At 40.0% G+C, this 16066-nt stretch overlaps 1 protein-coding gene across 1 annotated transcript in view; it reads left to right on the forward strand.

The window, feature by feature from the left end:
* The window catches only part of thsd7ba (thrombospondin, type I, domain containing 7Ba), a 183610-nt gene that overhangs the window by 144665 nt on the left and 22879 nt on the right, over positions 1-16066 (forward strand). The window contains exons 17-18 of the mRNA XM_069533160.1: positions 11167-11300; positions 11908-12061. Of these exons, the coding sequence (XP_069389261.1) occupies positions 11167-11300; positions 11908-12061 (288 nt within the window). The remainder of the gene's footprint in view (positions 1-11166; positions 11301-11907; positions 12062-16066) is intronic.

The raw sequence follows: 16066 nt of genomic DNA on the forward strand, positions 1-16066 counted from the left end.
GTGAAATCAGCTGAGCCATTCTGCAGCATATTTATCTCCACATGAACTCCCTCATAAGGATACAAATTTCATAGTAACAGTAAAATATTTTACTCTCCACATCCCACACATCGTGTTAATGTGAGTACATGTTTATCCTTTTCTACCCACACACCAGCCAATACGACTTTCTGAGGTGCCACAACTTTCTGCTTAAATACTTACCCTTTACTGGAATTATATATTATTGTTTTTTAAAAATTTGCATAAAAACACCCACAAATATTCAGTTTCTGATAAAATGGTTGCTCTTTACACACTGATTTTATAGTATATCTTAAGGTACAGCCCATGTCTGAATACGAGATGCCCCGGGACACTGCCACAGAGAGCTCCCAGAAAAACACACAAATTGGATCTGTAATTAAAGGAGACATTTAAATTCACCATGACTCGAATATTTGCTGCCAAATGCTGAGATATCAAGTGGTATGCAGTATTTTCCATAAAATGCAACAGAAATGTCTGGCAGCCACTGTGCTAGTCAGATATTTATTTTCCATTCTATTAACGCCTGGGGCATCCAGTCCATTCACTCTGGCCCTGTCCTACAGAGAAACATCCTTCTTGTCCACTGCCAACACACCTCTGATGGGAGGTGTGTGTGTGTGTGTGTGTGTGTGTGTGTGTGTGTGTGTGTGTGTGTGTGTGTGTGGGCCTGTGCGTGCATGCATGCAACATGCGTGTGTGTGCGGTGGGTGGTTTGTGTGTGTGAGAGAAATCAGCAGGCCTATGAGACAGGTGCTTTTGTGTGGACACTGAGACAATGCTGTCCATATTGTTGAATATATTACTTCATCTTACATTGCTATCAATAATATTGAGCAGATTTGTATTGTTCAACTGTCAACTGTTCTTGCGGGTGTATGTTATTTGCTTCGACAAGTACAAATCCTGAAACGATACATGAACAATTAAAAACATACAAATCAATAATCAGCAGCAGCAACATATGTACAGAATATTTTTTCTAATTATCTTGTCAGCCAGTATTGGAGTCACAGATTTGTTATTTTGTTGTTTCCTTTCCTAATTGGGAATCATAAAGATGTAATACAACAAAATCAGTATGTGATGATGTCTGGGTTTGTGAAATAATCTCTTCTGGCTTGATGTTCTCAGTTGTGAACGCTGTGAATGCCACTTAAAGACATTATGTATATGGTTCGAATATAGAACATAAAGGCTCTCGTGTTTAATTATGTATGCCTTTCTGCCTTCATATGGTCTCTCGGTTGTTTATTTATTTCTAGTAAATACAGTTCCTTGTTTGTTTGTTTAATTGTCAGCAGTACAACACAAAAAAGTTCCTTATTGAGTTGCAGCAAACATGGTGGAGTGATGGGCTTGAGCCAGGAGAGAATCATTTATACATTTTGCAATACTTTAAAGAGCTCAGGATGGTCATCAAGAGTAGAAAAGTGCTATATATATATATACGGAGACCACTTACCTTCTTTTGGAGAGTTATCGCCTCATCCAATCTGTATGTACAGTCTATGGTCACAGTTAAAAATGAATCAGTGCTGGGGCTGTCAATACATAAAACTGAAAAATGACTGTGAATTAAAACTCCATCATGATGAGCCTTGAGAACGATTCAACCCAACATGCAGTATAGCACTATCGGTAACACACATGCCATGTGCATTTTACAATCTATTAAAGCTGTTTTGCTTTCCTCTCTCTTTCTCTTACTGTTGATGCCCTTAAATGGTCTTTAAAAAGCAAACTTGCAGTCTGATCCTGCCACTTAGGAAAGATTTATGGATGAAATAATCAAGTTCCACTGCTCTTGTCAGACTTTTGCAACGCAATGAACAATCTTAGTGGCCCACAAGCATACTTGAAGACAATAGTCAGAGTTTGTCCGGCCTGTGCTATTAGAGCCCAAGGATCATTGCAAGCATCACACATTTATTTTTTCACCAAGCATGTCACCGTTGGCTCACTCTTTTTAGCTTTGCAACACCAAATAATTACATTTTTGGTGCTTTCATAGTGTTGGAATGGCTCAATTTCAGGTTGATGTTGTAAGACTGGCAAATGCCAGCTAAGCTATGAGGGTGCTGATACTGTTAGGTGTTTGAAAACAGTAGATTCATTGGAGACGATAATTGCAGGCATTGTTATGTTTCCCCCTAAGGATCTGCTTGGCGGAGATGTCAAAGTGCCTGTTGGTATGGCTGCCAAGTACAGCACTTGTGGTGCTGCCATCTACCTTTGCTTAGTCCTTTGGTTGTGTCTTCTTTGGCAACACGTTAAATTGCATGATGCTAGTGGTTACAATGGCAATATAATCTGAAGACTAGACTCAAAGGGGAAGATGCAAGTTACTGAGGTTACCCTCTGTTTTTGTACCCATTATTTTTAGTCAAGTCTTGGTTTGGGTTAGCGACTGAGATTCTGCCTCCAAGAGTCTTGATCTTGTAAGTTGATTGTTGTTGTGTCCCTTGATGATTGGTGATATTTTCTTCGGACTTGTCCACAGGTTTTTGTTCCACAATTGTAGAGTCTGAAAAGGCAGTGATGGCTAACCTTGGTGAATGCATCGATGTATTTGCTGCTGTTTATCTTCTTGCCATGCATCAGGGTGAATGAACAGGGAGCAATATACCGAGGATTGTTTGTAGTCCTGTCTTCTTTTCTATAAACTTTCATCATCTGGAGCCTTATTAAATTACAAATGCAAAAGCTTTCAAACAAGTGTCTATTGTATCGCTGGATGCACAGGATTACAGGAGGATTTTGCTGAGTGAAACTGCTTCCAGCACAATGTTATAACAAGGAGTTGTTGATAGACTTTGACAGAACAAAGCATTACCCAGCTATTCTACTTAAAATGAAAGAAAGGCACTGGAGGAATCATTGGAGCAATTTAGGGTTCAGTGTCTTGCACAAAGACAATGTAACTGTAATAGGTAGAAGTGGGGATCAAACCTCCCAACTCTGAGATTTATGGACAATTTCCTCAAAACAGACATAAGCCGTTTCCTGACATGAACATGAGAATATAAAGAATGTACCAACAGATTGTCTCGGTCAGACGTGTTCACAACAACGGGAAAATGTCTCATTCAGCTGAGGGGTTGTGTCTGGGTAGAACATGCAAGAGGCAAGACATGACGTATGAATGTGGCAATCATCTTCTACATCTGTGATTCCTATTTTTTACCCTGAGATATTTGTATTCTTGCTTTCAGTTTTTTATCTGTGACATAAATGTATAGGCATGTTTGCTTGATGTTTTCTGGACATTTTCTTGCTGTGTTCTCACATGGGCTCACTTAAGCATTCAGCAGACATTTTCTTCAAGGGCTGGCAGGAAAAACTCTGAAGCTACTGGGGACATTTGCGTTCTCATATACAGCCCCTCCGGATAATTTCAGGAGATTACCTGGAGTTCATGCACGTTTACAGCAGCAATAAAGTTTATGCATCCATACAAATGGCTGAGTGGTTTCCTCAACAACAAGGCGGCCTGCATGGATATACTTTGCACAAGAAGAGCCGGTGTTGAGACTAAGGCAGAGTGCAAGTAACCCTGAAATCCATTGCACAGCTCTGTGGCAGCAGTAACTATCTCTTGCAGGGCTGTGGTCTGCTTCGGCAGTGGCACTTGGACAATGGACAAAAAGATACCAGACAAACTAATGAGGAAGGTTAGTCCTGTCCTGGGTTGCTCTTTTCGTTTCCAGAGAGATGCGGGGGGGAAAGAGTGATGACCAAACTATTATGTGCAACATCTTCCACCCACTGTGTGCTTTATGACAGCTCCTTCGTTGTCAGGTTGTTCCACCGACGGTACATGAAAGAGGTACTGCAGCCATTCCCTGTGGTTTGGGGGCTCCCTTAGTGGACCACAATAACAACCAGGTGTTTTCAGCTGCATATAACTTTTTTTTGTCTAACTTTGCTCATACTTTGTCTCTCAACATCTGGTGTTGTTCTCCAGCTCACTAAGAATCATCATTATCTGCTGCAAACTGTAGGCCCACAGCTGCTGCTCAACAATATAAGCTACATAGCCTATTGTCTTAGTCAAGCTTCAACAAGTCAAGTTCTCACTTATACTTATTTAATATGTTCTACTTTTGTTATATTCTACTTGTGCTTAGTGCTTTTTTTTGTGTAGCTTAGCATGGTTTTTCTTTTAATTGGCATGGTACTCTGCTTTATTCACCAGGACAGACTTCAACATTTCATCAAGGTTTACCTGTACATTTACAGTGGACTCTTTCTTCTGGTTAAGAAAGAACTGCTAATATATTAATAAAGAGGGGCAGATTTGAATCACGCAGTGGAACCTGGATGACATTAGGGTGCACAGAAGAAGTATGTGAGCATTTTTCATGAGAATATAATCTGAAGGAGTAAAACGGGCTATTTAGAATAATATTTCAAGGGAGAAAAAAAAAAGGTTTTTACTTCAGTAACTTTGTATCAAAGGAGCAAAATGGGTAGTTTTCACACTCAAGATAAGAGGTTGCCAAAAACATTGGTATTCATCCTCTGGGAGCCATTTAAATCTACGGATAATTTTCCAACATTTTAAATCTTCTATATGTATATCTCGCTTTTATCCATTTGCATGTTCTCCTTCTGTCAATAACATCCCACAGCAAATCAACAGAATGGTTAAATGCCAAATATCAAAAAGAGATAAATGAGGAAAAGTTGTTAGATTTCTTTTCTCCCCACTGCACCTAGGTGCTAAACTCATCTTTCTCCATTACGACGAAAGACTTTTGGAGCAAGCTGCTGATGGAAATACCGAGGGCCAATCAGGTGTAATTAACGTAGAGCAGTGCTTGGGCATGTGTTATTCCCCCTTTAGGCTCAGCCTTAAAAAAAGCCAGCTGTCTCCTTGCATTAAAAACCATGCATATTGTTAAGGCAGTCTGAAGTGCTGCCACCAAGTAAGGCTCGATTTCGGAGCCTCTCTAGAGCCTCCAGCCACCCAGATGGTACACAGCATTTACTTCAGATACAAAGGTTAATCATAGCTTCTGTCTCCAAATTAGAAAAACAAATTGTATTGAGTGGCTGGGTGAATTTTAAATACACGCTTATCTTTTGAAAAAGACTCTTTTAAAGTCAAGGTTATTGCACAATCGCCATGAGCTCGGAACACAGTAACATGAAATACAACCACCGAGTTTGGGTTTTTACTTAGTCATGATTCTGTAAATTATCCACAATTAACTGGATATGTCTCCAGGCTCTCTCTCTCTGGCTCTGTCCAACTGTTTCAAGTCAAGTTAAAATATATACAGAATCATAAACAACTGCAGTTGGTGCACAATAAAGAATACAAACAAACACAATGCAGTTTTTACTTACTCCTATTATCATTATCATTACTGCATTCTACGGCCACATTGATTTTTTATTAGTTTACATTATTGTGTAATTTATTTTATTTTTATTATTATGTCTATTTGGCACTGGTTCTGCACTGACTCCATTTACCCTCAAGACATATAATAGACTTTCTATGGGTTTTTTTAAACTTCAAACACTATTATTTTATTCTATTGTACTCTATTGTATATTGTACTGTTACTGTAATCTGAAAGCAGATTTCTTTCGGATTACTTAAATCTATTTTATCTTAAAAGAATAAAAATTACATTGACTAGCATAAAAAATGTGTATTAATAAAACACTTTAATGTGAATGAGAGTCTTGAATCCAGTCATTAATATGTCAGTACAGTGTGTCTTTTCAATGTGTTGTTCGAAAAAGAAATCAAGCATTACTCGTTTGACCTGTGACGTAGATGTGACATGATTGGTGAGCTCATTACAGATTGTTTTCATAAATGCGTGAAAAAAACCTTTGACCATCACTATTATTATTACAAGCTGCAGGGTTACGTAATAAATATCTCTGCTAATGCATTCCTGTCCTATTGATCTGTGTTCTGGTAATAGATTACAAATTAAATGAGAAAAGAAGATTATTTCTGAGCTTGGAATACGACCTGATGGCCAAATAATTAGTGCAATTAAGGAGAGTCACGGCATTGCCCTGTTGTGGAGCCAACACAGCGGTGGGTCCAAGAAGGGCGTTAGACATCAATCTTATTTCTCTCTTATTTTCATCGTCGTCCCAGGGAGAGAGAGAGAGAAAGAGAGAGAGACAGAAAGAAGGAGAGTATATTTAAATTAGCTCACAGCAGTTATACTCGTGTCTCTCAAAACCATTTGTGGATGTTTCTTTTATACTTAAAACAAAAATTACAGCTTAACATGTTAGTTCACTGTAACACATTTTAATGCAGATCTACAGTGAGCTCAGTTAAGATACCTTTATGTATGAAAAGAGATATTATATTTACCATAAAAAAAATATTTTGATTTATTCAAATTAAAGTTAACAAGCTACGTTTACACAGTTGCTAGAAAAACTTAATTCACTTGTCTGTCACCAGTTATATGATATAGTTGCGATGAAGCTGTCACTGCGCTCTGTTGTTAGCAATATATCCACTAGACTAGAGGGTAGCACAGAGTTGAGTATTCCAGAGTAGTCCAAACACCATTGTAAGATAATTACTGTGTCATTAATTGTTCACTGTTGCCGCCAAAAGTAATAATAGTTGCATCCCAGCAGCTGCGTTCCCCACTCCATTTGCTCGTGGGTGATGGTGGTGGGCTCGAAAAAAGGGATCTTGCACTGTCCTCCACTTTCTCTTGTTCACGCCCAACTCATATAATTCTCGTCCCGTCTCTTCTGAGCTGTTCTGCAGTAACTGTTTGTCCCTGTGCCCGAGCGTAGTAAGATCACATTGTAGTTTCTTAAAGAGTCCATCCTCAAAAAGTTCTGCCATTGCTAAAAATCTCTGTTTCGTTTGTTTTGTCAGTTTGCCTAAGTACCGGTAGTAGGCTACGCCCATTTCCATATAAATATCTAATCTTTAGCATAAATGAGTTTAATGGGTTCCAGGAACATGCTCTTTATTACAAGGTACAATGAGGAGAACATCCACATCTATAGGATAATGGATAAGATACTTCACATTGTAGTACAGCAGGTTTGCTTTGATCCCATTCTTTTCTCATGGCTGAGTCTTGCTCCCCTGAAGGAGATAATCCATGTCATCCCTTCAGTAGAAAGTGAGTGTGAGGGGGTCTGTGTGTAAGAGCAGATGTCATTCTCAGGAGTCTATAGTGATGTCACAGAGAGTCTCGCTGCTTAAAGTTGCAAACGATTTTTCCTCAGAACGGTGTTGCGATGTGCCTTTTTCAGATTATTTGTTGTTTTGTTAGTATGTCGGGTGTTTGGACAGTCAACACACATTTTTTTGTTTGGCAAAATGTTTTAGGCCCTGTGCCTGCAGCTTATCTTCTCTTGTCTAAATAGTATACAGTAGTATAGATTTCAGTATTCAGGGGGAAAAATAAATATTTTTTTTATCTTTTCTCAAAAGCACAAATATATGTCCTCATTATATGTGTTAGAGAGACAGTCATGCTAAACGCGGCATCACATGTTGGCCCAATTTCAATTTATCATCTCATGAGCGTATTTGAAAGGTCACCCATCATGTCGCGATGGTCCCATTGTCCCAGACAAGCCAATGCTTTCTAACTCATCCATATGGGCCTGTTGACAAAAATAGCATCTGTGTGTGTTCCCTCAATATGTATGCACATGCATCATTGCATAGTAAAGTAAAGCCTTCATTTATGTGTGTGCATTATGACTCTTTATGTTTTTTGGATGGAAGCCATAACCATTATCTCAGAGAGCAGATGAGAGATATTAACGATAGTCATTACAACACCTGGCATTCTATTGGTTGCTCATGGGTATCACGTGCACACAGAAGCAGTGTGAGCGCGAGAAGAGCTGAAGCTGGATCGCAGGAAATATATCCGAGTTATAAAATGAGTGCACGAGGACAGTTTGAGCACAACACAGCAAATCTTAGCATAAGCACGGGCTATTTGAGTGCAAGCGCAGGGTCTCATTACTGTACTTCAGCTTTATCTCTTTCCCTCATGCTCATGTTGCTTCTGTACATGTGAAACGTCTGCTCTTGGTTTTCGCCTCTGCTGTAAGATCCAACCGAAAGAGGTAACTGCCCATGCAGGACTCTCAAGGACATAAAGCTAACACACCCACAATGCGGGCAGAACAGTTGAACTAATGGCATTCTATTACTTGAGGAATTGTGACAGACTTGGTGCAGCAAAAAATCCATATGCAGGAGTAAAATCCGAAAGCAGACGAGCAATCCAAGAGAAGATGTTTCACGCTGCTTTCGTATCCCAAAGAAGATGAGCTGAAGCTAGAGTGCAGAGAGGGTAGATTTGAGTGCAATTGCAGGGTTTTGAGTTAAAGCATTATAACAACTTAGAGTCAAAGAAGTCTAGAAATCAATAAGTCCTGCTCTCAAATTGAAAGACCACCCTTCCACCCTCATGTCTCTTCTTACCATGAAGAATCTGCACAGTCTGAAAAGTTAGTTACATTCAATACTATAGCAGTTACTTTTCGTGAGCTTGTTAAGGTACAGAGCACACAGCATCTCAGAGCATATGCTCATCCACGCCGACTATCCTCTCACCGTCTCCAGACAAATTAATTTGTGGGAGTTGCCTTCAGCTGCGGGTTTGGCCATTGCACAGCTGTTGCATCCAAGTGCAGCACTTAAAAAATTCTCTCAGCACTATGAATCATTCAGTTTGGCGAAAACATCCAGCATCGCTAGATTCGCCATAAATGATGAAGCACTTAATTATCCTTTACCCTCATTAAAGAAGCGCAGATAGCAGGATGCACCATTTCTTTTTCAAACCAATAAATTCAAGACAAAAACTATACCTTTCTGTCACTGCAGGCAAAATCCAAACTAATGATCATATCATTGTTCTTCTCTCCTCTGCCCAACTTCTGGCTTGTCATGCACTGCTAATACGGACATCCACGCAGGCTCAGGTCAGTGCTGTTCATTCTGTACATATACTATGCTTTAGCTAATGAAGAGAAATTGCATGCCAGATCTGTCCTCGTCACACCCCCTTTAGTCGTCTGGTCGAGAGAAAGAACAATAGTTTGATAGGAGAGAGGGCTGCAGAGATGGGAATGTGAAGTGCATTTGGATGATATTCAATATACTTTTTTAACTGGAGGGACTCCAGACATGTACTAGAGTGTGCCACTACAGTGTGAATAGTTGGTTAAGTGTGCTCGATTTCACGGCTGTGTCTATAAGAGAACAAAAGAGCAGGAGACTGTGCACATTACATTTAACCAGTGAGGAGCTCAGATCTGTTGCAGCTTATTGGAACTGAAAACTAATTTATTTTCGTCCAGTATGTGAATGTGTATATGCTGTCTTTATGTGCTGTGGCTGTTAGTTGACCCAATGATTTAATATGTGTCTGACAATGCAATGTTGTCTGTGTGGTACGGTCACATGGTTAGAATGTTAAGAGCTCAATAAATATGTGGAAATATCGTGGAAAATTGGCAAAAAAGTTTTTTTGTCTTTATTTTATTTTCCCGGTGATGAAAATTAGCTGCTAAGCTGGACCCAGGTGTCTCGAGTGCTATTAGAGAACGTGGGAGCAGAGCAGTTGCCAGTTTACCCAGCAGGGGCATCTGCAGGGACAGATGGGAGATGATGAGGGTGTGTAATAGGCATCTGTGTGGCCCGTAGGGGAGGGAATATTCAACACTGCTTCCCTGCTTCCCTGTCTCTAGTCTGCTCACACACACACACACACACACACACACACACACACTCATAAACACACACTTACAGGCACCCATTACAGCTTGTCATAGCCTTTTCCACAAATTGTCCTCTGGAGTATACCTTTTACTGTGGCAGACTGTTACATAGATTGAGAGTAAACATGTGTTTACAGGAGCAGTGTGCTGGCTGCTCCCTCGGTTATACAGACAGGCCAGAGTCACTGGTTGAGTGGGGGAGAGGTGAACAGGCTCAGTATCCAGCCAATTACGCCCTCAGCTGAAGGGCCGTGGTCATTGTAGCTTTACACACACCACATGTTGTTCTCACCATATCATGCAGGTTGTATTTCAGAGTAAATAAAACCCCTTTTTTCCCCCTTTTGCTGCAGCAGTAGAATGATAAGTGCGCATCAGTTAGTTCAGACCCGCTCTGTGGTTAAAGGGGCACGTTCTTTGGTTCGGGTTGTTGAACATTTCTTTTAACTCTGTTACAATTCATTCGTTTAGCCTGTCATAGTCTGAATGTAGAGAATATTAGGGACATCACCCATATTAGCATTTCATGTTTCTCTTCTTATCACACTAATGCGCATATTTTGCAAACAAAATTCACCAAAACAGATTTATATGCCTTACGATGTGCAGATGTTCAAAAGTCTCGTTTCTTTGTGTTCATGTAAAACTTGACGTCACGTCTTACCGTTAATTACAAGTTCGCAGCTAATTTTAGCATTACCACACCACATTACTGGCATCTGCCTCACCCATTGTTACCTGGAGCAAAGTTCACTGAGCATCGTTGATGTAGCGCCACCTAGTGGCATGGCATGCTTGTCTGAGCGATTGTAGTCATTTTTTGGTTCCTGTCTGGATGGAAATATTCTGTAGAAGAATTTTTTTTTTAATGTAAAACTGAGGGGTAAATTTTTAACATTTTTAACAAGGCGTTGATGGGGAGTAGTGTATTTAGACTACACTTCCCAGAGAAGCATAAAACAGACCCATACCGAGAAAAGAGTCCCAGCACTTGGTGTACTCTTAAGTGAGAGCATTTTCATGTAAAACAGTGTTTAGACTTGTATAACTTCTAGAATCAGGTAAGAATTTAGACCTAAGAACAAAAAAGTATTGCTTTTTGCTTGTTAGAAGAAAACCCATGAGGACGAGTGGTTTCAACCTGGAGACAACTCGTTTGTCTTACATGAAATTGTCCCTAATATCCTCTACATTTTGTACATGTGTATGCTCCAAATATTCGCTCTCTGTACATGTACTATAGTGTGTCTGTGTTTGTGTGTTGTGCGTTGCTGATTTGTATGCATCTCTAGTTCTTAAGGTTACACACTCTGTTGCTTTCTTTCTACTAAACCTCACATGTTCTTTCCCTCTGTGTGTGTCTGTGTTGCGCATGCACAGGTGTACGAGGCCGTGCCGTGTCACAGCGAATGCAGCCAGTTTGAGTGGAGGATGGAGCCCTGGTCCATTTGCACCATCAACACCGTGGATGACCTGCCAGCCTGCGGGGAGGGAGTCCAGAGCCGAAAGATCAGGTCAGTGCGGGGGAGTTGGGTTTGGCACGCTGCGAGCCTGGCACTGCGACACACACTCTGGGAGAGGAAGACTGGCAATGGTCCTGTAGCTGGCACTCATCAGCGGTCCTGACACTTGCAGTGCCAGGGGAAAAGAAACAGTTAAAACAAAGTAGCGCTTGCCTATGAGTGTTGCCAGATTTCTTTTGCTGGGCCTTTTTAGTTTAGCCACAGACAAAAGAACACAAGTGATGACCTTTACTTCAGGTAGCATGTACAGGTATCTGATTAAGGAAAGTCCTATTTGGGAAACTGTTACTGTGTCAAAAGCACCTGGATTTGTTTTGTTAAATAAAGTGTATGCCAAACTTTAAGTGTGAGTCACAACCACAAAACTAAAATTGGTCCTCGTCCTCCTTTATTCCTGAAAAAGAATCGGTAACTTGAAGTCACTCATTTCCAGTAAAAACAGTGCAATAATAAGACTATCAGCCCATCTCAGTGTTATATAGCCAATTGTTTAGAAAACCCAAACAGATAGCACAAACCAGGATGCAGTTTAAAAATAGTCACAGTTTGCATTGCCCCAGAAACTACAGCTACACGGTAACATCTGTTGTTCTTCTAGGTGTGTGAAGAGGGGATTGAGTGGGGAAGTCAGCAGTGTGGAGGACAGTCTCTGTGATCAGGAGGAAATTCCGCCCAGAGCCCAGGTCTGCTTTCTGGCCTGTCCCAACGACTGTGTGGTGACTCCCTGGGAACCTTGGATCAGCTGTTTCCTGGTAAGAAGCAGCAGCTTATTGTTGACTTAGTTCTCTTGTTCTCTTCATTAGTTGACGGATTGTGGTGTCCGCTTGATTCATTGTTACTATTATCTGATTTACTGTAGGCACAGGTATATTTATTACCTCCACCAAGGAGCTTATGTTTTCATTGCTGTTTGTCTGATTGTTAGCATTATTACACAAACAGTATCGAACTGATAATTCAAGTGTAAGCTGCATAAAATGGTTATAGAAGTTTCCACTCAAGACATAAATGTACCCTAAATCACTTCAGCACGTGTGGTACATTGAAGATGGTGCTGTTCTAATTTGCTCTTGGTAGAACGATGCAGCATGGGCCAAGGAAGAACCCAGTTAATTACAGAGTGGATTCTATTAAGTAGCAGTAGGGGGGGCAGTAGAAGGACTTTTTTTAACATTGCAAGATAAGGCATTTTTGACCTTTTTGTGAATGTTTCAAGAAAAATAGATATCTAATTGAAAAATAATCAGGAATTTGTAGAGTGCTTATATCTATGAACGGGTTAAATTTAGTCTGGATAATGATCCATACTTTTTGAATCTGATCTCAATACGTGTAAATACAATATGGTGATTAAGTGGCCACTCAGTCTTGATGGATGTATATGCTTCTACTTCTACTAGTTAACTATGTTTTTGCCCATTCAAAATGCACCCATCATGTATGACATTGTTACAATCAAAACCCAGGCTTGAGGCTTCTATTAGAAACTCACCTCATCACATCAGTCCTCAGTAACCAAGTTTGAGGTAAAACAGATAAGCATTTGTCGAGTGGTTTCAAAAGTCAAGGACAGACAGACAGAGGGAGAAACATTTCTGAATTCATTAGTAAAATAATAAAACAAAGGCTGGATGACTCTTCATCTCTCTTTTCTATTTATTTTTTCTGGAACCTTTGGCTTATAATTGATAAGAAGAGCCACTTTGACAAGTATGGTCATACTAATTCAACAGAATGTATTCATCAATGCAGAGGACTATAACACTATACACTCCTGTTAACATAATCAACACTAGCTCACGTCATGTAGCTTTTTTGATGTATTGATGCAAGCGTCATGTTTCATCAGGCCTCTTCTTATCAGTAATAAAGATCCTGAATGTGCATCCACCAGGCTGTTCTGTAAGACTGTGTAGTTTTGAAATCATATTTTTCACTGCAGCGGTGGGTGTTGCAAATGAAATTGAATTTACGAATGTACCTTTAATCTCAGGTGAAGGTTTGCCCTGCAGCTAGAGCTATCTAGCATATGCTTCCCCAGCGAACACAGCCACAGGTTACTGGTCACACGGTCATGTCGGCACAGTATAAGTTTCCTGCCAGACACAACAGTTCACTGGACTGGAACATTGGAATCAGGGGAAGCTGTATTTTGGGCGATGAGACACAGATTACTTAATGAGTTTTCTCCACAGACTCTTTTTTTGTTTCATTCAGTCATTTGGTGTGCAGCCCTCTCAACACCAGTTAAAATCAGCCATCTAATACAGTTGGTGATGTTATAATGTTTAAGGCTATTAACTCAGAGGCCAATTAAAGTGTAACAGCCGCACAAAATGGTTATAGAAGTTTCCACTCAAGAGATAAATGTACCATAAATCACTTCAGCACGTGTGGTACATTGAAGATGGTGCTGTTCTAATTTGTTCTGTCGAATTGATGTTACAGCTGCATCAGCTGAATTTTGGATTGTACATATTAGAGAAACTCATGTGTTTGTAAGATGTTACAGATAAAGATGTCAGTTTCTATATCTACCCATCCACCTTCTACCTTCTATGTCTTTTACGATAACCACTCATGGTTAAAGCTGATTTGCAGTCACTGCTAAGAGGAGCTGTCAAATCCAAAATGGTTTTAAATTGTTCTCACTTGATTTAACTATTGTCCTTCTCACAACCTTTGCAAATAAAAAAAAATTTACACAACCAAACCACAGCGAGCCCACTCACTGAATCATTCCTGACACCTTCTCCATCTTCCACCCAGACAAGCATCTCGTCCTCCACACTGCTGACTTCTGACTGACGGAAACGCTATTTTCTGAGACACTCGTTTGAGACAGAAAAGTACATGTATGAATTCCTAACACTCTGGAAGGAAAAAAAAAAAAGAATCCTCAAATGGATAGCGTTAGAAGAAACAGTGGTGTTTCAGGTTGAAATATGCTGGTCCACTGTAATTGCAGATAGTTGTGTAGCCCTGGGCCATTCCTGTATTCAGCCAGAATGAGGATGTTGTGCAAGTGTGTGTAGGTGATAAGATCAAAGGAATTGTGTTGTGCAAAGGTGGAACAGTGATGAAGTGCAGCATCCTGGGTAATACCGCCATAATGGATCCCTACTCTTTGCACATACTAGGGGTGTCACAATACCAATACCATGAAATTTCCACGAATCTCGATACCCAATTTTCGCTTCTTCTGCAACGTCAAAGTTAAAACACCACGTTGCATCAAAATCAACAGGAAGAACCTGTCTCCCGTCCGAAGGAGCGAACGTGTATAGCTGCTCATCTCTATCCCTCTGTTTAAATATGTGTCTTATGAACTGCAGAGCAAACCAAACAAACAAAGCAAACCCTAAGCACTTTTTAAATTTAGGCATCGACTTGGTACCAAAGTTTCAGTTTTCATGAAATCCCTAACACATACATTCGTAGTGCTGTGATGGGCAATGCTGTTCTTTCTGTTATGTCACACAAAAATTGCCAATAACAATGCAATTATGGAGGATTGTGTTGAGCTTTATGACTCACCGCAGCAGACGTAAATCTCAAAGAATCAAGAGTGGTCATCATGCTGTGTGCTCTGCTCCCACACACACACCATGAGTTCACTTCCCCTGAAATTAGACCATGGTAATGTTCTGCTTCAGCGTAAATCAACGCTATTCTTTATCGCCCATTCCATCATTTTTATGGAAACCATTTTAAGGACATTTGTGAGCATCAACTTTATGTGGCCTCAAGATTGCATCTTATATTCTGAAGGCAACCACAATAAAGTGAGAACCAATAGCAACCTGGACCAGCACAGCTAAAAACAACATTCAACACATCTATATGCTTTGGGAAATTCTTTGCAGCAGTGTAACTGAATGTGATTATACTGGTTTAGAATAACAGGGATTTCTTTTGTTTTTCTCTTACACTTCCAAATTTAACTATTTAATTAATTAATTGTACTACTTTTAGTAGATCAACTAAAGTCATGACCTACACCACCACAAAAGTCATGGAAATTGTAGTTTTTGCGTAAACCTACTAAAAAACAAGAGAGCATGTTCCTACGCCAAGCTCTTATGTGAACCATATAATCGATTCCTTACTTGCGATTTACTCCATAGCTGCATTGCATAGCTTTGTGCAGCACTATTTGCAGCATGCTTGCCTGCTGTATAATCTATAAAGTTGTTACCGTCCATGCAGACAGCAAGTGGCATGCAATGCAGTTCTCTCTCTCATGCAAGAAGTCTGTGTACCTACTCAGAATCTGTGATTGTCATGAGTGTGCACATGCATCCCGTGCTATTGCCATAGATTGAAATATTTTTGTGTGAAGCGCTGCAGAGAAATAATCAAAATACCTGGATCTATTCATTTTTTCAGATCTGCACCAGAATTTCTTTATAGAACAGCTTGTGGCAGATTTTGGTTGTTGATGGTTATGATGAGAATTAACATTTCAAAGACAGAGGCCAAGACTCCCTCTGCATGGGCTAAATGAATTGTCCCCTCTAAGATGTGTTTTTACTGAAGAAGATTTGCATTTTGTGTGTGCTGAATTCATAAAGGAAAGAAAATTGGGTAAAATTGAGTCCACCAGTCCATCCAATTTGTCTAAAGAGCTACTCTGCTATTTTGTCACTGTTTTGTGGCATTCTTGTTTGCACCTTGTTTGTATTCTGCAGTTTTTATGCCAATCTGCATTTTTAGTTTAAGATGAAGAACAACACTTGCAAAGTCTCTAAGAAGTG

The sequence above is a fragment of the Paralichthys olivaceus genome, chromosome 10 (genome assembly GCF_024713975.1).
Source record: "Paralichthys olivaceus isolate ysfri-2021 chromosome 10, ASM2471397v2, whole genome shotgun sequence".
In the NCBI taxonomy this organism is placed as follows: Eukaryota; Metazoa; Chordata; class Actinopteri; order Pleuronectiformes; family Paralichthyidae; genus Paralichthys; species Paralichthys olivaceus.